General features: G+C 43.3%; 1 protein-coding gene across 4 annotated transcripts; it reads left to right on the forward strand.

The window, feature by feature from the left end:
* Positions 1-394: 394 nt before the first annotated feature.
* Positions 395-23,061, forward strand: LOC121540236 (sulfhydryl oxidase 1). 4 transcript variants are annotated; one of them, XM_041848943.2, is made up of 12 exons: positions 395-1,109; positions 1,998-2,098; positions 2,533-2,632; positions 2,712-2,811; positions 7,089-7,179; positions 9,081-9,226; positions 10,386-10,520; positions 10,642-10,771; positions 13,943-14,065; positions 14,887-15,025; positions 16,404-16,580; positions 21,101-23,061. In XM_041848943.2, the coding sequence occupies exons 1-12, from the start codon at positions 818-820 to the stop codon at positions 22,057-22,059; spliced, it is 2,493 nt and encodes an 830-aa protein (XP_041704877.1). In that variant the 5' UTR covers positions 395-817; the 3' UTR covers positions 22,060-23,061. The 4 variants fall into 4 exon arrangements, with proteins under 4 accessions (XP_041704877.1, XP_041704876.1, XP_041704879.1 ...); XM_041848942.2 differs by having other exon boundaries at positions 396-1,109; positions 2,709-2,811; XM_041848945.2 differs by having other exon boundaries at positions 402-1,109; positions 2,533-2,581.
* The last annotated feature ends 3,907 nt before the right edge of the window (positions 23,062-26,968 follow it).

The raw sequence follows: 26,968 nt of genomic DNA on the forward strand, positions 1-26,968 counted from the left end.
ATACTCTTCAGCACCCTGTGATCATGCTGTTTAATCAGCTTCTTGATATGCCAAACCTGTCAAGTGCATGGATTATATTGACAAAGGAGAAATGCTCACTAACGGGGATGTGAACAAATTTGTGCACACATTTTTTTTGTGCCTATGGAAAATGTCTGAACTTTTATTTCAGCTCAAGAAACCAACACTTTACATGTTGCGTTTATATTTTTGTTCTGTATATACGGTTCAAGGATAGTTGTTTTGGGGTTACAAATTGCATGTTCAAAATCTGGATTGGACAAAACACCGCCTGATATGTCAAGTCAAGTGATATGGCAGATGCAGCTGGCAATGGTTGATTGGCCAGACAGTATGGAATAGCCACAAAGTAAATATTTAACAAGAGGTTGATTCTTGACAGAAAACAAATCTAGCAGGCCAGGCTGAATCAGCTGAACATGATGTGGTTCTTTGGGAGGTTACAAATGAATACATTGTATGAAATATAGGCCAATGGATAGACTTTGGACACCACAATTATTGGGGATGTTACAATGTATATCTACTGTCTGTTGGCAAAAGTCGCTGCACAATCCTGCTGCTGATCAAACTAAATTGCTTTCCATCATTGAGGTTTAAGAACAACTATAGCCAATGGAATGTCTCTGTCTTACGTTATGAATTTAGCCAAATGACTGATTTAGCCCTGCTTCTGCGGGCGGTGAGGGGATGGGGGAGGGAGTTGGACGAGTGACAAAGTGAAAAAAGTTTATCACTTTCTTATACAGTGGTTGCCTTGCTGAGCTGCTGGCTGTCAGAAAGAAAACACTCGAAGATGGCGCGGCGCTGCTGCCGTGCCACGTCTCGGTTTACAGGGAAAATACAAGCAAATTTGACAGCGTCATTCATATCTACGATCTTCATATTTGTGTGTTTACTTTTTCCTTTTACCACCGAAGCTGGCTTGTACACTGCTTCTGATCAGATAGTCATCTTAACCCCGGATAATGTGGACAGCGTTTTGGTCAATTGTACGGCGGCACTGGTGGTTGAGTTTTACGCCTCTTGGTGCGGGCATTGTATTGCATTTTCTCCCGAATGGAAACGTCTCGCAAGAGATATTAAAGGTTGGTGTGCATTTTCACGTAATAAAAATGTTCAATGTAAATTCAACGGGTTGTTAGTAAACCAGTCATAATTGACTGGTCGTGGTGTGCATAAGTGCATGGGTAATTGTTTTTTATATGTTGCAATGTGAATCCATAAATGTGTCTTCATTTTGCAGAGAAGGCCTATACATGTGTTTTTGATGTATGCCCATCATCAAACTTCAGTGCACATTGAGGCAGTGTGTAGTAACCAGTTAAAAATGGTTATGTAGACTTTTTAAAATGAATTATAAACTTTTTAAATAAAATAATTATTAATAATTGTTTACATTTATTTTCCTGTATTCCACTTTAACATGTAAAAAAGCTGTGTGATTCTGACTGGTGATATGAGAACACACCTTGTTGTTTCCCACAGTACAGGACAGACAGTTTCTCAGCCCCCCTTCCAGAAAGCAGCCTCTACATTTGATTATTGGAGCATATGATGTGATTTAGGAGTTCATATTCTGTCCATGTCTGATCGCAACTCTTGTTCAAACACCATCCTTTGGAATCTCAAATGAGAATACTATTTGGCATTTCAGACCTCAGTCTATAAGCAGGATCCAGTTAACTATAACAGGAAAATAATTCCACACAATTAGTTTGAAATTGACATAGTTTCCTATTGGCAGCAGGCCCAAACACAGAAAGGTTTTAAGGCCTCAGATCTCGAGAGCGCATGGCCCACCAGCCTCTGGCCTGCTTTCAAGCTGATCATACAGAATCATTTTATATGCTTGGGAGCAGTAATAATAAGAGGAATATTTGGTACAATGGTCAAAAGCTGTTTTGACTTTTGAATTCCTGCATATAACCCTTATTTGGTGCATTGACTTTGACACTAATTATCTGTCTCCCCAGAGTGGAAACCTGCTGTGGATGTAGCAGCCATAGACTGTGCTAATGAAGAGAATGGGCCGATTTGTTCCCGTTTTGGCGTCAAGGCGTACCCAACGCTGAAGGTACTTCAACTGTAATATTCCACAAGCCTTGTGGATTTTCAGTGTCTTACCTCACCGGAACATGTATCCAATGTTTAAAAATGTACCGTATCTCACTGTGATCGTGAGTCATTATCAGCTTTTTTGACTCTGAAACGTTGCTATATATAAACTCATAACCCCTAAGTGTTACATTTCAGTCGTTACATTTCAGTCAGCAATGCACTCACTTTAGATTAGTCAGCAATAAATCTGTTATTTTTCTCCCTTTCTGTCATCCGGTGAAAGTCAAATGAAAGGGATCATTTGTCTGAATGAATGAGGGAACTGAAACATCTGCAGTTGATTTAAAGCATGAAGGGGTTGTGGGGGGAGGGGTGTCCCCAGTTCCTCCCAGTGGTCAACATGTGGCCACCTGCCATCTGATCCTCTCTCTCTCTCTCTCCCTCTGACAGTTCTTCCACGCTTACTCCAAACCTGACTCCAAGGGACAAGGTTTCAGAGGTAATGCAAATGTTCTGATAATTCCTGGGGCAGATGGTGATCATATGAATGGTTAGTATGAGAAGTTTTGAAGAAAAAAAAAGTATACATGTCCTCTTATTAATCCTGTGTGCCTGAATCCTCCCAGAAGTTCCTCGTGATGTGAGGGGTTTACGCCATAAGATCATTGAGAAGATGGAGACCCATGAGGAGCCCTGGCCACCTGCCTGCCCCCCTCTGGAGACAGCTAGGTGAGGCAGCCTCTTCTGAACACCCTGGAGCTCACACAACAGACAGTACCTCTAGGGCAGGGGTCTCCAACAGCTCGATGGCGAGATCCAAGTAGCTAGCAGACAACCTATGAGTAGCGCGCCAAACAATTCTGAAAGTACATGCAATTTTCACGTGTTCCATTGCAAACTTTCATAAACAAATCTCACAAGTATCAGACACCATAACCTCCCAGCTACTACCTAACCAATGCAAAATTGATATTTTCCCACCCCTGTTTAGACACTACTGGCTTAAAAAGCCAAACCTAACACAATATCTGCCAATACGTTTCCAGCAATATTGCCCCTTTCGGTCTGTGTGGTGTGGGCGTTTGTCTATCACTTCATGTGTAGTCAGTGCTTGACTTGGATTGAAATTGTTGCCGGTACTCATTTTGGGTGCCGGTACTGTTTATATTCAGGTGCAGGAGCTCCACAATACTTTTTAGCTAATATTCTATAAGAGGAACAGGAGCTCAAGCAGTAGAACATTTGAGGTGCTGGTACTCTGCTCCGGTGAGCTCCTGCCCAAGTCAAGCACCGGTACCTATTGTGAAATGTGAGTTCAAATAAATGTTTACCTGAACAAATGATTAGATGGCCTGCAAAACAACTGCCAGTAGTGATGGAACGTTAACGAACGAACGGCTCTTTTTGAACTGCTCTTTTTGGTGAATGTCTGGAACCAAATTGCATCTGTGAAAGAGCTGATCATTTTGCTTCCTGATTTGCATACTTTTGCTATTGCTTTTTGTGCTCCGGACATCGATTATCTGCAGATACATTATAAAAACGTTCTCTGAAGATGGTAATTCCTCAGTGCAGGAGCAATATAGTGAGGAGAGAGCCTCATTCTGGCCCACGCTAATTTTTTCAGTGTGTTAAATTTTGTTTAAAAAATAATATTTGCAGGCCATCTAATAATTTGTTCATGTTATCATTTATTTGAACTCACATTTCACGATCTGTCATTGGTGGAAAACACATTTTTTTTCATGTTTTAGGTCAATTTCTAAGCATTACTGAAAGAAGAGCCGTTTGAGCCAAATTAACGGCTCTTTTAGGTGAACGGAGCCAAATGATCCAGCTCACAGAAAAGACTCGGAATGCCCATCACTAGTAGCCAGTTGATGCGATAACTGTCTTGTGGGTTGACAGAGATACTTTTCCCAAAACTTTCCCAAGTAAATGTTAACTGCAAAGTAGTCTTACCTGGCAGAAGTACACTACCGTTCAAACGTTGGGGGTCACTTAGAAATGTCCTTGTTTTCAAAAGAAAAGCAAATTTTTTGACCATTAAAATAACATCAAATTGATCAGAAATACAGTGTAGACATTGTTCATGTTGTAAATGGCTATTGTAGCTGGAAACGGCTGGTTTTTGGGGAATATCTACATAGGCGTACAGAGGCCCATTTATCAGAAACCATCAGTCCTGTGTTCCAATGGCAAGTTGTGTTTGCTAATTCAAGTTTATTATTTTAAACGGCTAATTGATCATTAGAAAACCCTTTTGCAATTATGTTAGCACAGCTGAAAACTGTTGTGCTGATTTAATGAAGCAATAAAACTGGCCTTCTTGAGACTAGTTGAGTATCTGGAGCATCAGCAATTGTGGGTTCGATTACAGGCTCAAAATGGCCAGAAACAAATAACTTTCTTCTGAAACTCGTCAGTCTATTCTTGTTCTGAGAAATGAAGGCTATTCCATGCGAGAAATTACCAAGAAACTGAAGATCTCGTACAACGCTGTGTACTACTCCCTTCACAGAACAGCGCAAACTGGCTCTAACCAGAATAGAAAGAGGAGTGGGAGGCCCCGGTGCACAACTGAGCAAGATGACAAATACATTAGTGTCTAGTTTGAGAAACAGACGCCTCACAGGTCCTCAACTGGCAGCTTCATTAAAACACCAGTCTCAACGTCAACAGTGAAGAGGCGACTCCGGGATGCTGACCTTCTAGGCAGAGTTGCAAAGAAAAAGCCATATCTCAGACTGGCCAATAAAAAGAAAAGATTAAGATGGGCAAAATAATACAGACACTGGACAGAGGAAGATTGGAAAAAAGTGTTATGGACAGACAAATCTAAGTTTGAGGTGTTCGGATCACAAAGAAGAACATTTGTGAGACGCAGACCAAATGAAAAGATGCTGGAGGAGTGCTTGATGCCATCTGTCAAGCATGGTGGAGGCAATGTGATGGTCTGGGGGTGCTTTGGTGGTGGTAAAGTGCGAGATTTGTACAGGGTAAAAGGGATCTTGAAGAAGGAAGGTTATCACTCCATTTTGCAACGCCATGCCATACCCTGTGGACTGCGCTTGATTGGAGCCAATTTTCTCCTACAACAGGACAATGACCCAAAGCACAGCTCCAAACTATGCAATAACTATTTAGGGAAGAAGCAGTCAGCTGGTATTCTGTCTATAATGGAGTGGCCAGCACAGTCAACGGATCTCAACCCTATTGAGCTGTTGTGGGAGCAGCTTGACCGTATGGTACGTAAGAAGTGCCCATCAAGCCAATCCAACTTGTAGGAGGTGCTTCAGGAAGCATAGGATGAAATCTCTTCAGATTACCTCAACAAATTGACAACTAGAATGCCAAAGGCCTGCAAGGCTGTAAATGCTGCAAATGGAGGATTCTTTGACGAAAGCAAAGTTTGAAGGACAAAATTATTATTTCAATTAAAAATCATTATTTCTAACCTTGTCAATGACTACATTTCCTATGGATTTTGCTATATTTCCTATTCAAACTCATTTCATGTATGTTTTCATGGAAAACAAGGACATTTCTAAGTGACCCCAAACTTTTGAACGGTAGTGTATATTATGAGGAAGTATATCATTTGTGTGTATTTGTTATTTGCTAACTTTGCCATGAAGTGAGCAGCAGCAGTACAGAACCATCCTAGACCAGTACATTAGACGGCACACTGGAGGGGAATTACACTCAAACATCTAAATGTTAGTGTTCTTCCAGACCAAAACATATTGTCTTCTGATGGGATTTAAGCATTGACATTGACTCAGAACATCCAATTGTGTTGTTTCTCTATGAACAATTGTATTTTTTAAAGTGAAAACCCCCCAAAATAGAAAACCAGGAAAATAGAGAACAGAATATGGGGGAAAAAATATCAAACATTTTATAGAGCTCCCCTTAGAATTATTTTACCAGGTATATTGACAGAATACATAGTGCACTGCTTTCTCTTGTACACTAAGGATCTGGGGAAGAGTTGCAGGGGAGAGGAGAAGAGAAGAATGTGCCTATTTGAAAGCTAGAAAATGTATACCTTTTAAAAAGTAGCTCTCATGCTAGAAAAGGTTGGAGACCCCTGCTCTAGAGCCTAGGCCATCGTGTCTTCCATTTATAATGTGACAATACCACCCTTTCTTTAAATGAGGGTGTATGTTGGGTTGTGCCACAGACTGCTCCAAACCATCATAAGTGCAACTTCAGTTTTACTTTTCACATGATTTATCTCAGTGACTTTACAAGATAATGGTTGATAAAATAAGAAGTAGAATAAACAAAAGTCAAGAGATCACATTGCTTCCTCTTTTCTGAATGAAAGTGTTAGATAATGAGGTCCTCTTCCTCTTTTTAAAGAAAACAACTTATAGGGATAGTTCACCCAAATTACAAAATGACGACATATTAGTTTCCTTACCCTGTAAGCAGTCTATGGACAAGGTATCACAGCAGTCCATGCTTTGGTTTTGTTTACCTGGCCACTGTTTCAAATGCTTACTTTTGAGCATTTATGGCACAAATCCAATGCCAAAGTCAATGGTACCTATATTAGCATTTTTGCACTTCATATCCAAATCATCCTAAAGTATGTACAAGTTGATTGTGTAACTCAATTAAGTTACTTATAGATGATTTGGACATGAAGTGCAAAGATGCTAATGACTTGCTGACTTGCATTGGATCTGTGCCATAAATGCTAAAAATGTAGCGTTTGAAACAATGGCCAGGTAAACAAAACCAAAGCATAGATTGCTGTCATACCTTGTCCATAGACTGCTTACAGGGTAAGGAAACCAACATGTCATTTTGTAATTTGGGAGAAGTATCCCTTTAAGGCCCTATCCCATGTGCAATTTGTGTTACATGTCAATGCTCAGGTTGTGCTGCTGTTCACTTTATAGTCTTAATAGAAAAGTACTTGACGTTTCAAACGTCAGTGTTTATGGAAATGTTGTGGTCACTCTGTAGAATGTATTATTCTCTTCTCTCCACAGCAAAGCAGAGATTGACAACTTGTTTGAGACTAACAGTGTGGAACACCTGGCCTTGATCTTTGAGACCTCTAACTCATATGTGGGCAGAGAGGTAAGAATTAATTATCAAGCTACATGCTCCTCAGAGGGAAATGGAGGAGAAAACATCCTGGGGTGATCAACTAGAAAATGTTTTTCATGAACATGTTTACTATGTATAGAGCTCCACAGTGGAGGTGTCATAATACCCATAAAGCTTAGCGGTCAAACAGGAAAATGGTTCCAATCGTTTTTCCACCATTCATTTTTCCCATAGGGGATTTTAGAAACACTTAAAATAAGGGCAGTGTTTGGTAACACTTTACTTGACACCCAGCGTCATAACACATTATGACATGGTCATAATGTGTCGTAACAGCTGACATAACTTGTCATAACCTGTTAAAATGTGATCATAACACTGTCAAGACATACATTTAGACCTGTTGTGACATATATTGCATTATTTTATGGCTGGTTATGACACCTACATAAGAATGTCAAAGCTCACAAAACCTACCATGGTAGTTATTTTATGGCTGGTTATGATGCCTACATAAGTGTAAAAACCCACAAAACCTACCACACAAGGCAAAACATTCCATTACACCATAGCAAACGTGTCAACAGTATGTTTATGTTATATCATTTTAAAATTACATTTATTGACCATGTTATCATTGTAATTGTGCACACATTGATGTCAGACATGCACCTATCCCAATGCTCTGTTGCTGATGACTGGGATGAATACAGGAGCAGATTTCAGGAGCAGGACAAGACACCCTCTTTTTGACTGATGACTGATATAAGGGCATGATAGCCCTATCTGGCTTATATGGTGGTCATAATGCTTCATGATAGTGTCAAAGTGTATTTTCTACAAATTATAAAAAATATGATGAAAAAAACATGACTGTAAAGGATGTAAGAAACTTTCAAACGAAAGGAAACTTCTTGAATTTGATTAAATGTTGTTTTTGACACATATGTAGGTGTCATAACCAGCCATAAAATAACGCAATATATATCTCAACAGGTGTAAATATATGGGTCATGACAGTGTTATGACCATGTTATGTCAGCTGTTATGACATGTTTATGACTGTTGCATGACATGTTATGACACTGGGTGTCAAGTTAAGCGTTACCCTGTGTTTCGTTTAGGCTTACCCTGGTGTGACGTTTTGATAAATCTCTCTTGTACAAGGTGACTTTTTTATCAATATATTCGGCTCAATTTACTCTCAGATTCGAAAATGCTAAAGAAACATCATGCAAAACTGCAAATCTTTCCAAATCAAATTTTATTGGTCACATACACGTGTTTAGCAGGTGTTATTACGCGTGTAGTGAATTGCTTGTAGTGCATGCTCATTGCAAGCTCCTGCACGTCATCTCTAGCTGACACCTTTGCTAACTGGTATTGTGTCAATTTAAAACTTGCACAAGACAGTTCACAGAATTGTCAATTTTAAAGAAATGTAGCCAATTTGTTCATTACTACATTTAGCTAACATTAAATAGTTAATATAGAGATTCTTACCTTTGCCTCGATTCGGCATGTCTAGTTCTTTATGGTAGCCACATTAGCAGCTAATTAGCATTTTATTTTTGTGGGGTAAATACAGGAAAATATATTGATAAGTCACCTTGTCCTAGAGAGATTTACACGGTTATCAAAACGTCACGCCAGGGTAAGCCTACACAAAACACAGCCCTTATTTTTCTAAAATCCCCTATGGGAAAAATGAATGGTGGAAAAACAATTGGAACCATTTCCCTGTTTGACCGCTAGGTTTTATGGGTATTATGACTCATGCTGTGGTACTCTATAGTATGCAAACAATATGTTGACTGTGTCAACAAGAGTGTGTCACTATGTCAACAGTGTACTTGCATGTTTAGTACAACCAGTTTTAAACAACAGACAGACAGTGGGTCATTACTGTGTTGGTTTGTCTTCGTCAACAGGTGACTCTGGACCTACTGCAGTATGAGAACATAGCCGTGCGGAGGGTCCTGAGCACTGAGGACGCCCTGGTGGCTAAACTGGGTGTGACTGACTTCCCATCCTGCTACCTGTACTATCCTAGTGGGAACGTCACCAGGCTCCATGTGTGAGTGGCTGCTCTAATACCATCACAATATGTGACAGAACTGCAGATCACTTTAGCTATCCTCAGTCTGGATCCTAATGTATCTACTCATCAAGAGTTTTTCTTCTTCAATTTTCATGGTTCAATAAGCAACAATCTTGTTGTGAAAGGCTTTATTTCGTTGTGTTATCCACAGCTATGATAGGATGCCTTTTAACATCTGGCCTCTTAATGGGATCATGGAATTAAAATACAAGTCATTATTCAATATCATAGTACTTTGTATGATGATTGCTCACCCCATTAATTAATCTGCTGTTTCTTTCGCGTTGTTTTGCTTATTTCAGTAACTTGGCATGCAAGAGAAGTCTTTTTAGTTGACAAATGCAAAAAAGAAATTATTTATTGCTCATTTATTTATTCCCCCCTCCTCTTCCCGAGCATAAAGAGGGGTTTTTCATTTCTTGCATGAAAACAATGGCGTTCATTTCCTGCGGTTCACCTGCCAAGCCACCCCAGCCTCGCCTTCGCGACAGATGGTCGCCCATCACAGCTGAATTGATCCAGGAGGGGTGGGGAAATGCAGTTGCACATCCGTCATGCGTGTGCCTCTCCCAGGTGAACGCAGCCCCTCCTCTCTTCAACGCGTGCCTCTGTGCTCTGGGGAACCCACTCTGTGCTCTGGGGTGGGCCGGGCGAGCTCAGGCCTGGAGCAGCATCCTCCTCCTGCTCTCATGTGCTCCTGGGAGGGAGGGTGGGTTTGGCTGGCTGGTGGGGACAGTGGGAGGGGTAGCAGTGTTTTTGTTCCATTGCCAGGGTTAGTGGAGAGGGAAATGATCAGCTATGGTATCTCAGCACCATCTGTTCAGCAGAGGAGAGAGGAGGCCATGAGGGCTTAGTGAGGGGACCAGGGGCCCACCTGTGGCTCCAGTTCCACACTCTACTGTGGTCTGATGAGGGCAGGCCCTGGCAGAGGCAACCACTTGTATCCTATTCCTAGACAGAGAAGCTAAAAAAGCTTATTCTTCCACTGTAGCTAGAATATACTGTGAGGTCTGTGTTTGTATTCTAGTGGGAAGGATTTTTCACCTGTTTCCATGGTTAAAATCCTCCTGTGGATGGCTGCCAGTTCAATGGAAATTCATCAGTCCTACTGTGAAACTGTCTGCTTGTCTTCCAGACAAAATGAGGCCCGGACCTTCTACACCTACGCCCTGCAGAGGCTTCCTGGGGTACTGCGGGCTGGAAAGCCACCACCAGTGACCTCTGACCTTGTGAAAAACACAACAGAGGACCAATGGAGACCGTTCAACAGGTAAACCATTTTAGCTCGACAAAGCAGTAATAGTGTAACCCAAAAAAGTTGGGGGGGTTATAAGCCTTAACAATGTAACCCCAGTGATTCCATGACAAAAAATGTGAATTCTGTGTGTTAGGTCTCGTGTGTATATGGCAGACCTGGAGTCTACTCTGCATTACTCTCTGCGCGTGGAGCTGGCAGCTCACCCTATCATCAAAGGAGAGGCTCTGAGCGCTCTACAGCGTTACATCTCAGTACTGGCCAAGGTGATTGGGCAGGTCTACTCACCCCCTGAGACAAACCCTACCCATACTGAACACTAACCTCACATACAGTACATTCATCCTCTGTTCATATCGAACACCCTGAGGAAAGGGCTGTGTAGTTAGGGTGACACACCACTAGAGGGAGAGTGAGACAGTGCTTTGGAGTTGTAGGATATCAGTTTGGAAACGCACCTTTTTCTGCATGATTTAGCTGGACAGTTTGTTCTAAAATGTAACTTCGCTTTGAAAAATATAGCTGAAATATGGTCCCTATAATGCGTCATAATAATTAACAATTGCTCTCTTAGTACTTAGAAATATATACAATATTCATAATGGTATAACTATGTAATAATGACAATGTTACATATTTATTTTCAGAAGAAGACATTCACAATTATTTGGGCACAGTATCACAGTAGGAATGACACCCTCAATGTCAAGCCCAAAATTGGAGGCCATTGACTTGACAGGACACAAAAGGCTCTCTTGGGTATCATTGAAATACTTAATTTGCTTCCCTGGTGAATAGAAGCGTGCCCATACCCCCCTCTTTTTTTGTATGCAGACATACCGTGATTTCCTAGGACTGGGTCCCCTCCTCTCCTCCCCTCCCATCTCCTCCCTTCCCAGCGCTTAGCCTACCCAGAAGTGTGCCAGGGATTCTTTTGATTAGGCCCAAGACGATGGTATGTCACAACAAACTAAGATCCTTAACTTCCAGACTGTAATTGGATCATCCTGAGAATGAGTTACTGTGTACAGAACCTACAGCTGGTGTCACACTGATGAATCTGTGGTGTGCTGTGCAGTGCTGCACCCACATCACAGTGCATCTCCGTTCCAGACAGGACGTAAACAAGTTATATTTTCCTACGCCATAATATTACTAGATTTACTGTCTTGTCAACCAGAATCCGGATTTATGAATCCTTATATGTATATGAGGATTTTAAAAAGTGGATCTGGGAAGCATGAGCGCATTACAAAGAGGTTTTAGGATTACCGTTTCTACCCTGCTTTCTTGAAAGAAGCCTCCAGCAGCGATGGCGGGAGGGCCAGGGAATTAGGGGAACTTGAGCCCAAATCCAGCTGTCCTCCATCTCTCTCCCGTGGCGCGTGCCTCAGTGTGCCCATGCTAAGGTTAGCAGTTAGCGGAGGTGCATGGTGGTGGAATGTGGCTGTGGCAGCTGCTTGACATCAGTGATACTGTATAGGTAGCCCACCAACCTCTGGACTCCACAGTAGAACAAAGGTTGTTTGTTTGTCAGGCTTTGGCTGGGCTGTGGGCATGACAGATAGGTCCACTCGGCTGCTGCCTGCTTCCACAGTGGGAGCAGTTAGGCAGATTTTACTCAGTGGCATGTATATTGGTCCCTGAGGTCGAATGAGGCAGGATTAAAAAGGGCTTCCCCGGGCCAGGCCGACAGATGCATTCTCTTTTGAACGTCTCTGAGGAGACTGCGGTTTCTCAAGTGCTGATACTAATCGGATTTAAGATGACATATTGCTGTGGTGAAGTGGATTGTCATGGTCCTCCGAGAGGCTGGGGAGAGGGGGCAGAGTGGTTAAGGTGGGGGCTCTGATAGTGGTTGGAGGTACACTAACAGAGAAGAGGTCACTTAGAGAGATCCTTCATAATGGGGATACAGTATGCTGTAGCATTGGTTCATCACAGTTGATATGTTCATGAAACTTTTGCCCATCAGTGACCTCTGCCAATACTTCAGACAATGTACTATTGATTTCCAAGCAAAATATGTTTGCCTTTGCTTATGATTTGGGAAATAGACACACAAGTGGAAAGCAGAACATGCTAAACGTTTGGCTCTAGTGAGCAAAGCCCATTAGTATCTCCGTCCCCAATTTCATCCCTCTTTGATTCAAATGTGTGTTAATGAGCTTTTCGGCCTGGTTAATGCCCAGTAGTCCCCAGACCTGGGCATCTGGGCCGGCTGGTCGCTAAACCAATTGTCCTCCTCAGCAGCAGCAGCCAGGGACCTCTTTTGTATCTTGTTAAAACCCTACCTGTAGTACATGATTGGGTATCTGTGAATACCCAAACACCATATTTTTGGCTGAATGTCTAAGATTAAGGGAGCAAATCAAAGCCTGTGTGGGGTGCAGGGGTTAAGTAAATCTCCAGGAGCCTTTTTAAGTGGGCTTGGTGTAATGGAGATCCAGTTAGAGAGTTATGAATAGAAGCCTGTGACAGGCACCCAAACTCTGCTGAACAGATGGCCAGGGCAAATTGAAAAGACTCCGCAGCACAAATAAAAAAAGGTGCACTTCTGGGATGCTGGCACCCCAGCCGTGCTGGGCCGGGCCCCTGCCTCTGTGTCTCACTGATGGGTTTGTGCCCCTGTGCCGCCCAAGGAAGCAAAAGGTCAGCTCTGGCCCACTTTCAGGTCCACCATATTCACACTGCTGGATGTTACTACACTGACTGTTTCTTTCCTTGTGTGCTTATGCGGGTGTGGGCATGTGTGCATGTGCATGTAATTTCATTGTTATCTACATTCTCCTCATAAGTAGTCACTTTTTCATGACTCAATGCCAGAAAATGCTAATGAACTTAAATGGTCCTTCGTGACTGAGACATCTTACCTCTGTTTTGAATGGGAGGAGATTGCCATGACAGCCTACTGTTTATTTGGTTGTCTCTCAGCCATTAGGGTGAAATCCAGGCCGACCTGTAGGATCTAGTCTTTACAGTATAATAGTGTGTCCTCCAGGGTGGCCGTTTTAGGAGTTCTTTAAGGATAGGAAGTGACTTTACACCTCCATTCAGCTGACAGCTCTTCTGTCACCACCGTCTGAAACACAAGGCACTGGGATTTCCTCCCTGCCTTCCATAGTGGCCCACTGTTGGTTGTAGTGTCATTCCGACACACGCCATGTTGTCTTGACAACTACAGAGGTTAGAGAACAGAAACAAACAGTATGAGAGAGAATACTGAAAAATCCTCCAGTGACTTATTACACGTTAAGAACTGCAAAAGCAGTTTTAGGTTAAACTTCTACCCTCAGACAGATGGCAAAAAGGATGGATTTCAAACTCCTAGTGATAACCTATTACCATACAGTTAAAAAGATGCTGTTAAAGAGTCTATTGTATAAAATGTGAAGAGAGTTAATGATGATGTTTAACTGTAATGTTGTCTTGGGCAGTACTTCCCTGGTCGACCTGTGGTGAGGAACCTGCTGACGTCAGTGGACACGTGGCTGAAGGATCAGAACGACACAGAGCTCTCTTACAGCTCTCTGAGGGACGCCCTGGACAACACAGCAGAGGTGAGGGGTCAACCCAAAGCCACGAGCCAATCAGACAAGCCTGAGGCAGAACCACCCACCATATTGAGCCAGAGTTTATAAATAATTACTGAAATATTACAGGCATACTGCACACAAGGAAGTAGGTTTATGTAATGCTGTATATTCAGATATATCTCAATATGAATCTTTGCTCACAGCCTTGTGCCAGCATGTGTATAACTGGAAAATGTATGTGAAGTTGTCTTTGGATGAAAGCTTGCATGCCTATAGGTTTACAAATTGGACCAGTCACTTAGTGGCATCATTAGCTTTTAGCAGCCGAATCAATGAATCAATGAGGAGGTATGAACCAGCTCCCCTAAGGAAATGGACTGCTGTCGAACAGTATACACACACCAAATCTTTACTATTGACTTCGGAGTAATTCTGTCAATCATAGACTCTGCCATTCTGGCCAGTGACAGGGAGGAAACAACTACATTCAGAAGAAATATGCTGTTGGATCAAACCATGTTTCACCAGTGTTTCCTCCTTCTGACCTGAATGCACTCTCTCCACTATGTTGAGGCATTTCCATTACCTGGAATTGACATGATATTCAATGAGAATAGTATGGCACAGAATGCTCTACCACTTAACATGAAATGTTGCAGTAAAGTAGCTTGTAGATGTATTTTCCTCTATGTACATGCTAATGTTGTTGTTTACATTAATGTAAACCAACCTCTATTAAGAATCCTCAGATGAAGCTGTTTTCCATGTAACCTGCTCTGTGAGGAGAGTGATCAATGTGGCCATATCTTGACCAGTGTTTAAGTGTCAATAATGTGTGTGATCAGGTCCCCGATGCTGCTCTGCCTGATGGGGTGAGGTGGGTGGGCTGCCAGGGCTCCAAGCCCCACTTCAGAAGGTACCCCTGTGGCATGTGGACCCTTTTCCATGTCCTCACGGTACAGGCCAATGAAGCTTCTGGCAAAGGTAGAAAAAACTCAATAAACAACAGCTGTCTACGTCTTTATGATAACACTATCACTAAACTTTGGTTAATTCAATAGGAATATTCCTGGGACAATGGTAATAAGTGAGAAAGTGTTGTAAGATTCTAAAACAAGCCCTCCTGCCATGTTAGCCTGTTTCTGTGGCCTGTAGAGCCCATCGTCTGGTAGGAAATTGGCCAGAAGTCAGCAGCCATCCAGTCTTGGAGGAGTGAGCGTGCCCAGGCGATGAACCATGACAGAAGTGTTTGCAGTCTGTTAGAACTCCTATGGCTCTCTGGGGACAAATCCTTGTAGTGCATTGAGCCAGTCAGAAGAGTGTGCAGCATTAACACAGGGGCTGCTGCTTTCAATACAGGGATATAGAGCAGCCAGGGGATGGCAGCAGGGAGGGGGAGGACCGACTGGGGACAAGCGCTTTGTTGGGCTTTGTAAACAAATTAGCCTGGAATGTTTAGTGGAATGTTTTGCATTCAGCTGATGTGACCGCACACACTTGCACAACATTTAGACACATGCACTCAAACACAAGTACGTTCACTGTTAAATTCCATTAGTAGCCTATACAAAGCAGTGTTATTTTTGGGGTTTTGTTATTAGTTTTGTTTTCTTGACACACCACCAGCTGAAACTAATTGTGGGTGGGTAAAAAGGGATTTCTTTAGATTAGTGGTTAATAAAAGAGGCAGCTGACCAGCACTCCTCTACTGGAGGGGTTAATCCCAGGGCTTATGGGATGGGGAGGGGGGTTCACAACCTGCAGATGGGCCACCAGGGGACCAGGGGTGTCCATCTGGCACCCTGCGGATGGACCTCTGGATTAGATCTCCACCCCTCCACCACGGCTCATCTGCGAGAAAAATAAGGCTTTACTGTAGCAGGGCATTAAACACAATAAAACCTGCAGCAAAAATATCTGCACTGGTACGGTGCTGTTACTGACATTGACATCTGCAGACCTGATTGTTCTCACAGCACATTGACTAAATACTGTTATTCATGTTACGTACACATCACAGCACCGTAAGAATGCCCAGGAAACTCAGTTTGCATGCCCTTATTGCCCTGTTATTAACAACTAAAGGTTTAAAACTGGAAAAGCCCTCACTCCATTGTCAATTATTTTTTTTTACCTTTAAGCCTAAACCTTTAACAATTGGCAACAGAATTTAAGGGGCAGTTGCATCTTTTTTTAGTGTGCGAAGCCCATATGGCCATAGCCTATCCTAAATGTATATAAAAACACATTTTCGAATGTACAATATTAGACTACTTTTCAATAGTACACATCACGCTGAAGTGCATAACAAGTATGTTTAATCTTGTTGAGGACTTCCTCCTCCTGTGCGTTCTTCTCCCAGACCCCCAGGAGGTGCTACAGGCGATGAGGTCCTACATCCACAGTTTCTTTGGCTGTCAGGCATGTGCCACCCACTTTGAGAACATGGCCAAGGAGAGCATGTCCCTTGTGGGGAAACTGTCCACCGCCATGCTGTGGCTATGGTCCCGCCATAACCACGTCAACAACAGACTGGCAGGTAAGGACACATGACAAATGTTACTGTTACTTCCATAGAGGATGATTGATCGGCTGTCTATAAGACTGAACCTCCAACACATAAATCATAATATGCTAATTACAGTGGGGGAAAAAAGTATTTAGTCAGCCACCAATTGTGCAAGTTCTCCCACTTAAAAAGATGAGAGAGGCCTGTAATTTTCATCATAGGTACACGTCAACTATGACAGACAAATTGAGGAAAAAAATTCCAGAAAATCACATTGTAGGATTTTTAATGAATTTATTTGCAAATTATGGTGGAAAATAAGTATTTGGTCACCTACAAACAAGCAAGATTTCTGGCTCTCACAGACCTGTAACTTCTTCTTTAAGAGGCTCCTCTGTCCTCCACTCGTTACCTGTATTAATGGCACCTGTTTGAACTTGTTATCAGTATAAAAGACACCTGTCCACAACCTCAAACAGTCACACTCCAAACTCCACTATGGCCAAGACCAAAGAGCTGTCAAAGGACACCAGAAACAAAATTGTAGACCTGCACCAGGCTGGGAAGACCTGAATATGCAATAGGTAAGCAGCTTGGTTTGAAGAAATCAACTGTGGGAGCAATTATTAGGAAATGGAAGACATACAAGACCACTGATAATCTCCCTCGATCTGGGGCTCCACGCAAGATCTCACCCCGTGGGGTCAAAATGATCACAAGAACGGTGAGCAAAAATCTCAGAACCACACGGGGGGACCTAGTGAATGACCTGCAGAGAGCTGGGACCAAAGTAACAAAGCCTACCATCAGTAACACACTACGCCCGCCAGGGACTCAAATCCTGCAGTGCGAGACGTGTCCCCCTGCTTAAGCCAGTACATGTCCAGGCCCGTCTGAAGTTTGCTAGAGTGCATTTGGATGATCCAGAAGAGGATTGGGAGAATGTCATATGGTCAGATGAAACCAAAATATAACTTTTTTGGTAAAAACTCAACTCGTCGTGTTTGGAGGACAAAGAATGCTGAGTTGCATCCAAAGAACACCATACCTACTGTGAAGCATGGGGGGTGGAAACATCATGCTTTGGGGCTGTTTTTCTGCAAAAGGGACCAGGACGACTGATCCGTGTAAAGGAAAGAATGAATGGGGCCATGTATCGTGAGATTTTGAGTGAAAACCTCCTTCCATCAGCAAGGGCATTGAAGATGAAACGTGGCTGGGTCTTTCAGCATGACAATGATCCCAAACACACCGCCCGGGCAACGAAGGAGTGGCTTCGTAAGAAGCATTTCAAGGTCCTGGAGTGGCCTAGCCAGTCTCCAGATCTCAACCCCATAGAAAATCTTTGGAGGGAGTTGAAAGTCTGTGTTGCCCAGCGACAGCCCCAAAACATCACTGCTCTAGAGGAGATCTGCATGGAGGAATGGGCCAAAATACCAGCAACAGTATGTGAAAACCTTGTGAAGACTTACAGAAAACGTTTGACCTGTGTCATTGCCAACAAAGGGGATATAACAAAGTATTGAGAAACTTTTGTTATTGACCAAATACTTATTTTCCACCATAATTTGCAAATAAATTCATTAAAAATCCTACAATGTGATTTTCTGGATTTTATTTTCTCATTTTGTCTGTCGTAGTTGACGTGTACCTATGATGAAAATTACAGGCCTCTCTCATATTTTTAAGTGGGAGAACTTGCACAATTGGTGGCTGACTAAATACTTTTTTCCCCCACTGTATATCAGTATAGAATATGAATATAATATTACTATAGAGAATATGAAATATTTAGAAGAAAATAGAAATGTCTCCTACAGCGGTCACCATTGTCCATACAGAAGATAAATGTGGCCCTCACAGGCCACTACTTCTCCCTCTCCCACTTTCCCCGCTAGAGGATATCTTTCAGCCTCTCACTCCTTTACACAGGTCTCATAAGGACCACTCCTTACTTTTTGGGTGGATTTCCTCCCCCAAGTGTCCCAACCCTGCTCCTCGCCCCTAAATCCCTATAATACGCCCGGGGATCCTCTGGGTAGACACCAGCTGTCCCTCCTCGCTTCTCTCCCATCTCTTCCTCCTCTCAGATATTAGCCCTCCTTCCAGGAGACTGCGATTCCCTGCCCCAGCCTGTCTATAGCTCACTACAGGTCAGCAGTAAATACTCAATCTGTGTGCTAAAGACTGCAGCCTTGTTTATTCCATTTTGGCAATTATTTGTTTCTATCCTTTGGCAGTGTTTTAATGTCATAAATGTTTTATCCAGTCATATTTTGTGAAGATGGTCAAGCCCGTCTGTGGTACTTAACGTTTTGACGTCTGTGTCATTTTAATGAGGGCTATATGGCTGCTGCGTTGGCTTCCCTCTGTTAGGGCCATCATTTGAGTTTATTAGGCACAAACCTGTCATTATCAACTCACTTTGTTAAATCACATTGTTCTCTTTTCTCTATGGTGGTGGTGGCTCCCCCATCCTCAATCTCCTGGACAGCCTGTGTCCTGAATAACAGGGTGTGTCCCCTTCTGGGCCTGTCCCTGGTCCCCAGACACTCCTCCCTATTAGGACTGACGGTCTGTCCCTCCCCAGAGAGTCATATCCTCCGCTTGACAACTGATATGGCAACAATCTCCCAGAACAGGGACCACCAACCCAGGAGGAGCCCAGAGGCCCCGCCTCAATTCCCAAGATGCTTGTGACAGCAGGTGGCACACGCCATGTCACCGGCATCACGCCGCCCTCTGTTTTGTAATCCCTCACCAGGGTGGTTCATGGTTTGGGGGCCAGGACCTCAGGGGGTGGGGTGGGCTGGGCTGTGGGTGGGGGAGGAGGGGGCAGGAGTATTGGTAGCAATGCGTAGCAGTATATCCTCTGTCGGCCCACCCCCTCACAGACCCCTCACGCCTCTGCTTCTCATCCCAGTCTTCCCCAGGGGGAACATCCTCTCCTCCTGCCCTCCTCCCTCTCTTCCTCCTCCCTAAAGTGGGGCTCTTTAGCAGCTCCCTCCACTGTCCTTTCAGAGGCAGCCATGCATGAAGTAGGCCCAATTTGTAAAGCAGCAACACAATTAATTTAGCTGGCACAAAGGGTCCCCGAGCCAAGCCCGGCGCAACAGCAGACCTGTCCTCTTGCCAACAGGGTGAGATAGAGACTCATGTCTACAGACGGCAGAGCCACGGGCCTGCCAGGGCTCAGTGAGGAGGGGACGGGAGATGCTGTGGAGGATCTCATAGTAGTGCTGCTGGAGACTGGAGCAGCTCATACTGTACTATAGGGTGGCAGGTAGCCTAGCGGTTAAGGGCATTGGGCCGGTAACCGAAAGGTTACTGGTTTGAATCCCGGAGCCGACTAGGTGAAAAATCAAGGGACTTGTAAGTAAGTCCTGTAAGTTGCTCTGGATAAGAGTGTGTGTTAAATGACTAAAATGTAAATGTATGCTTCAGAGCATCACTATGCTAATCTACCAGTCCGTCTATACTGTCACTACTCCTTTGTCCTGTAGTGTAGATCTCTTCATTCACAATTAGTGCCGAAGAATCTAGTTTAAACATATTTATTTATACTCTATGAATATTTATGCGGTGCTATGAATGACATTTCCTGACAAGCCTTTGTTACAATATCAGTATCGGTACTACTGTTAGTCACCTCTGAAAATGAAAGGCAAGGTGATGAGAATAGAGACATCAGAGGCATGTTGTCATAAGGGGACGGGATATGAAAGCTGTCACGCTGGTAAAATTTATAAAAGGCCCCAATCCCAGCAGGACACGGTAAAATTGATGTATCTCTTATGTAAAGTGCTGTATGCAGAGTACATGCACACATGCATATGACTGAGATTAATCTGGCAGAGAGACTGGAGATGTAAAGTGACAGAGCTGCTGTAAAGTGACAGAACTGCTGTAAAGTGACAGAACTGCTGTAAAGTGACAGAACTGCTGCAGCTTTGACTTTCCTCCTGCATGGTGACGCCAAGCAATTTATTAGCAGATGCCTCCATTTGGGGGGCTAAAGAAAACATGTAAAGCAAAACAATTGTAATTCGTTAAAAGGAGAGCTCCCCTCTGGAGGTGCTGCTTTCATATTCAATTTGGAGATTGGGCTGTCTTCAAAAGGGTGTGGAGGTAAGGGTTTGGGGGTCTGGGAGAGGTTGGGGAGGAGGGGGAGCTGTCTGCTTGGACCACATCTATTATCTCTCCTCCGGGACGTCCCAGAAGCCCATTGATCATTGTTAGACCCTGTCACACTGTCACATACTCACACACCTAGACACCACACACACACTGCACTTACTGCTTATTATGAGCCATGTGGGGGGAATGGATCTAATGTATTCAAGCAGCAACATAGATTCTGCATACAAAAATATTTATTGGTATCAGTTTGGTTTTATTGTGGGCAATGCAGTATGTCATCATTATGTCCTTCTATGTTTTACCTAATACATTTCCACCAAAACAGTTTGCCCTCTCAACATGACTGGGTTATCTGTATCATTTATATTATCTCAGATGACCATCCAAATTGTCATATTCCTTCTGACCAGGTGCTCTGAGTGAGGATCCCCACTTCCCTAAGATCCAGTGGCCGTCCCCAGAGCTGTGTCCCAGCTGCCATGGGGTTAAGAAGAGTGGAGAACACACCTGGAACCAGGAAGAGCTGCTCACCTTTCTCCGCTCCCACTTCTCCTCTGAACACCTCCTTTCTGACTACCTGGAGGAGGAGGCCCAGCTCATCAGCAGGCAGAAGGAGAGCTTGGTCGCCAGGCAGCAGGAGAAGGACCAGGAGGCTAAGAGAGGAGCAGAGAGGAGGGCCAGTGAGGCCTTGGCTGAACCACCTCCAGGCCAGGAGGAGGAGGAGGAGGAGGAAGAAGAGGATGAGGAGGAAGGGGCTCAAGAAGAGCCAGCAGCAGAAGAGGAGGTAGAGCAGAGGGCAAGAGGAGAGGCGCAGGGAGGTAAAACCTCTGAACCCCCCCCCTGGGTAAAGCCTGAGGCAGACGTGTCCCGCCAGGCCCAGCGCAGGCCCAGCATTGTGGGGTTGAAGCTCAGGCCCCCCCAGGAGGAGATTGTGGACCTGGACTCCTTCGTCAACCAGCACTACAAGGCTAAGGCCCTCCGCGCTGCAGCCGCAGGGTCCTCCCGCGTCAAACGCAGGACCCTGCAGAGGAAGGAAGAGCCGCAGCCTGGAGCCAGTCTGGAAAATGGGCCAGGGCTGGGGCTGGGGCTGCAGCCCGTAGAGCCGGAGGACTTGTTGGGGCAGCGCAACACTCTGTGGAAGAGGATCCTGACGGGCCAGTATACTGGGTCAGAGGAGGAGGGGGCTCTGGAGATGTATGCTCATCCTAACAAGAGGCGCTGGATGTCCTTCCTGAGCGTGGGCTTCTCCAGACTGGATATCAGCCTGTGTGTGCTCCTCTACTTCCTGTCCTCCATGTGTCTGCTGGCCATGTATCTCTTCTTCAAGAACCGCCTGCGGCTGCGCCGGGCCAAGGTAGCTCTGCCCTGAGTCAACTCTGCCTTGCTGTGCTACTGTAGATTTACCCATGCATGTGACAGTGATGCTGTGGTCAGTTCTTAAACCCTCCAAGTGAAGGATCCGTAGTGTTCCGCATCAATGGATTGCTTTGTGGTGCTTGCTTCCCGGGATAATAATTTATGACGACGTATGCTTTTTTTGTGTGCCTTTTTTGACCACTTGTGAAGGATTATTTAAAACTCTAGGAAATTAATGGGATTTTGATTATATTTGAGTGAATACAACAAAAGGGTTGTTTTTGATATTTATTGTAATTTTTAGGCAGTGTATATTGCCATATTATAAATTCATTTATGTGAAAAGGAATCACTATATAGTTTCATGGATAAAGTTAGTCAGTAATTCAATATAAAAGACACAGCTCATACTGTTACTGCCAGCCCTTCCAAAGAGTCCAGTAAGCTGTGTACTCTAACAACTAGAGAACCATTTTATATTCTTAGAATGAAATCAACCTTCTATTTGAAAATGTGATTTTACAATGAGAAATGTGCCTTGAATGACATTTGGATAAACAGTGCCTGACCGATGATTTATCCATATTAATTTTAGCATTAAGCAAGCGGATGTTTCCAAATAAACAAAGATGCCATATGATAACAGATATATAAGCCCTGTTCAGATAGTATGTGGTCAGAATTGTAGTGCTCAGAGTTCACACTATAGATTTAGAATTAGCTCTAATTCTATGGTTCACACATTCTGTTCCACAGTGGTCTATGTTGTGACTGACCATGCTATGCTATTGTCTGATTGGCTAGGACATCTTACATATACAAATTAGCTTTGCACAATAGAGTTTAGACAGTTAATGAAATGTTTTGGAGTAGCACTAGTTAATGGTACAAAATAAGCAGGATTTGGGTTTTGGCTGGTGTCCATTACAATAAACTTACTGGTCTCAATCAACTCGAGATACTGTGTTTTGCTTTGCTTATCTCAATCAATAAAATTATTTTTGCTAAAATTGTGCATTGTTGTCACGATTGGTCACTTGTTGACTTTGGTAGTTCTCCTGGAGCAAGTGGTACTGTTAGTGTATATTCTAACTGCTTTTCTGCTGTTCTACAACTATAGATGAATGGAAACCAAGTGTACATTTACCATCAATATACAAAGTACCTGAGATGTCAGATTATGCTTTCTCTGTCTCTCTACATTTTACCACTTGATGTTTTGCATGAGTTCAAATGAATAACATGAATAACATTCAGATGTTTTGTTTTTCATAAGGTGGCTGGGTAAGGAGTGGTGGTTGTGGGGGTGGCTGTAGGTTAAAGGAAAAAGCCTGTTGCCATCTGGTCTGTTGCTCTAGCTAAATCCTAACAATTTCATTGGGATTATAGCAAGTGAGTAATCCAGCTTTCCTTTGGACTGTGGGAGATTACCGTGAGGATTAGCTCCCACCCGATAATAAACTTTATTAAAACGCAATCGGCTTTCAGGTTCTCTTCCTTCACACTTGGAAGTGAGCTCTGTTGGGGGTGTTTTTTCAACCGTGGGGGTGGATGTGAAGGCCGGATTGGTACCTTGGGGGATAGGATGGTTTTGATGTGGTCCAGGTTACAAGCTCATCTGAAGGACACTAACGCTTGATCTTGAGCTTTGTGTTTTCCTGGAACATTGCACTCAATCCATCCCATGTTGCTGCCCCCTCTACACCAAGCCCTCCCTGTCTCTTGGCTTTCAGATTGGCTGAGCAGAACAGGGCAGAACCATGGTGGCAGCAGTAACAGTAGCCTGCAGTGTGGCGGTGGAGCTCTCAATTCTCCACAAAAACACAACATGATTAATGGCCCTACATTAAAGGAGTGGAGCACCAAACCTGAGCAGCTGTGATCTCGGACTAAATCAAACCCTTTCAGAATTCTGAATTAAGCCAAATGACAGTTTATGATCTGTAGAATGGACTGAGAAAAGCATAGTTTGTCATGCTGAAATTACTGCAAGGTTTAGACATTTTACTGATTGCCTCCGATGTATCATCTATATAACTCATTCCAGAGAGGTTTATCGCTGATCGAGTTCTCTTTCTTTGGCTCGTCAAACTGGAATAAGAATGATGACATACACAAACTTGTAAACAGTACTTATTTACTTGCTTTATCACTTGCTTTGTTACAACTTACCTACTTATCCTTCTCAATTTACTTGTTTATTTGTTTACATGCATTGCTATTGGATTGTGAGCGGTAAAGGTGCTTTTTGACCCCTTCCCTGCTGCTCATGGCTACCCTCCGGTGCTCTGAGCCCTGAAGCCCAGGGTATTATGTGGGTTGAGACTAATGCAAGTTAATGAGGAAGTTGGCTGCAGTGCAATATACGTCTTTGGCTTTGCCAATATGGGAGGTGAAAAGTGCGGACAAGGGTTTCTAATCCAATCGTAGACTCTCAGCCATCCACTTGATATCCCTGCTCATGAATTGAGATCACACAGGGACACTCTTATACCAACATCTTTTAGAAACTGAGAAAGCCTCTCCTTGCACTGATCCTAAAATGTGGAGAGACTCAGGCAGGGAGGTCTGTGTCTGTAGTTGCCTGGCTACCCAAACTCCTTACTCCGGCCAAACGCTACGCCACGCCCACGGACATTAGTTTCTTCTCCGCAATGTAGCCTCTGCCCAGTCCCCAACTACCGCATGTTCCAGTTTTCAGGGGAAATGGAAAGAGAACGACTTCCGCTTAACTCCATCTTAACTCCTCCTCCACATTTACTGGATTGGTTGAACAGTGCAGAAGAGAACCTCCTCCGACATGTTTTATTCTTCTCGTCAAGACCAGTATATAGGGGATCTAGTTTAAGGCGTTTCTTTTGCGCCTGCTACGTTAGGTTACCGCAATGAGTCTAGATCTGAGTGCCTCCTCGACAATTTCTAGAATTCAAACACATTCTAGCCATTTTGATTGGTCCCAGAGACAGATATTTTGGGCCAGAGCCAGAACACACGTGGGTAAAGCGGCGTTTTAAAAAATGGCATTGGCTTTGATACTCTGATTGGTTAGAGATTATCCAATCGCTGATGACTTTGCTTTGTACAACACCCCTCATTATGATGTCACCACAAACGACTTCAATGATGGCAGTTTCAGACTGAAGTATGTAGCGAACGATAGAGCAGCGGAAGAATTCAGTTTGTGTCGTCTGGCAATGTCTACAGCACTATACCAGAATGTAAAATGTTATGTTATGGAAGCTCGAAACTCAAGGGCAAAAACGTCACCTTGCTGCTCTGTATGATGTTGTCTTCCATAAATTAGACAATGCACAGTTTTATTGTCGGCCTCCTGTATTCACAGCCTGCATGTTTACTACCAATGTGTTGATATTAAAATGAAGGACAGGTTTGATACATTTTCTGTCATCTCTATCTGACCTTAATAATACCATAAAGCTCCAGCATGTGGAAACAGAGTGAATAATTTAAAATGGAGTGAAAAAATTGGTTAATATATGATACCCTTATCACATCTCATTCACCCCGTTTTTACATTTGCCCCTAAAATAGGAGTCAAGCTGGGTCAGATTCATCTAATTTTACTGCTGTGGCTCCACCCCCTCCTCTTGGACCCATCTCATCTCTCACTCATCTCATCTTCACAATCCCATCCCCACCGTGGCCAACGGATCATCCCAGGAACAGGCATAGCAGAGGATACATACCTCCACGAGAGTAAAGGAGATATCACAGATATCGCTATAGCAGTCAAAACAGTGTACCCATGCATACTTGGGAGGATGGACTATACATACACAGCAGAATCCATTTTACAATAATTCCATTTGACAATAATTACATTGTCAGCGTGCTGCAGACTAATATTCACGTGTACTTCACTTGGGATAATTATTCAGTGTAATTATTCAGTAATGCATGATAAAGAGTTGTTTGAAGATGTGTAGATAGATGCTTTATACCTGAATGTATATATCTCAGTCCACAGCCCTCTGACTGGAGTTCTACTGTTTGCACTCAGACCTTCAACTCTCCTGTGACTGTTATTTATGGGGCTGCTTGTTGGTGTGTGGGTTTTTCTCAACCCAGGGGAGCAGGTTGATTGACAGAATAGAAGCAGGGAAGAAGGGCTTTTTTTTTATGTACAGCTCTACTTGTGTTTTGCCAGAGCAGCCAATGTTAGGAGCAGTTGCTTTATATTTCGCAGTCCATCTCCAGTGTACCCTAGTGGGCTGCTATTTGATAAAGGAGTGGGCTGGGTTGGGGGGAGTGGAGGAACAATTGATCAATACATTTCAGAATCTAATCAGGCCCTGATACTATTCTCTACTTTTTGGAGTTTAAATAGGGACCATGCCAACTTGAAGGGGCAGAAAGTTTGGTAACCCTCAGTGTCTGCCTAACATTGGGTACATGGATGATAAACTTGGACAAATTCCCAGATGTGTCAATCACATTGGTTTAATAATGCACTCAAACACCCACATGCCTTGTCACTCAACAGGGTATATTTTCTGTTTCCCAAGTATTACAAGATGTATATTTTCTGTTTCCCAAGTATTACAAGATGTACTATAGATCATCAGTGTCAAGGCTACGTGTTCTCATTTATCAACAAGGATATTCTGATAGGCCTATAGCATTTATACAAAATATAAACCTTTTTAATCTTCTCAAATTAAACGTAGGTCTGTTATATGGGGAGGTAGATAGTCATTATTGCAAAACAAACTTTTGTGAGGTTTGTTTTTTAAGTCTTCAGTTTGGTCATTTTTTTTTTTGTATGCGTCTTGTTACACACAGAACCACACATATGCATAATAACCATAGGGAGCGTCACTACTGCCCCTCGTTTTGACAAAACACGTACAACGTCATTCAAACCTACCTACGCAGGTGTAACATAATATAATGGCACCATT

This window comes from Coregonus clupeaformis, chromosome 26, assembly GCF_020615455.1.
Source record: "Coregonus clupeaformis isolate EN_2021a chromosome 26, ASM2061545v1, whole genome shotgun sequence".
NCBI lineage: Eukaryota > Metazoa > Chordata > Actinopteri > Salmoniformes > Salmonidae > Coregonus > Coregonus clupeaformis.

Coding starts and splice junctions, on each gene's coding strand:
- LOC121540236 (XM_041848942.2), top strand. CDS start 818: ATGGCGCGGCGCTGCTGCCGTGCCACGTCTCGGTTTACAGGGAAAATA. Junction 9,227..10,385: donor AACGTCACCAGGCTCCATGT/GTGAGTGGCTGC, acceptor CTTGTCTTCCAG/ACAAAATGAGGCCCGGACCT. Junction 15,026..16,403: donor CAATGAAGCTTCTGGCAAAG/GTAGAAAAAACT, acceptor TTCTTCTCCCAG/ACCCCCAGGAGGTGCTACAG.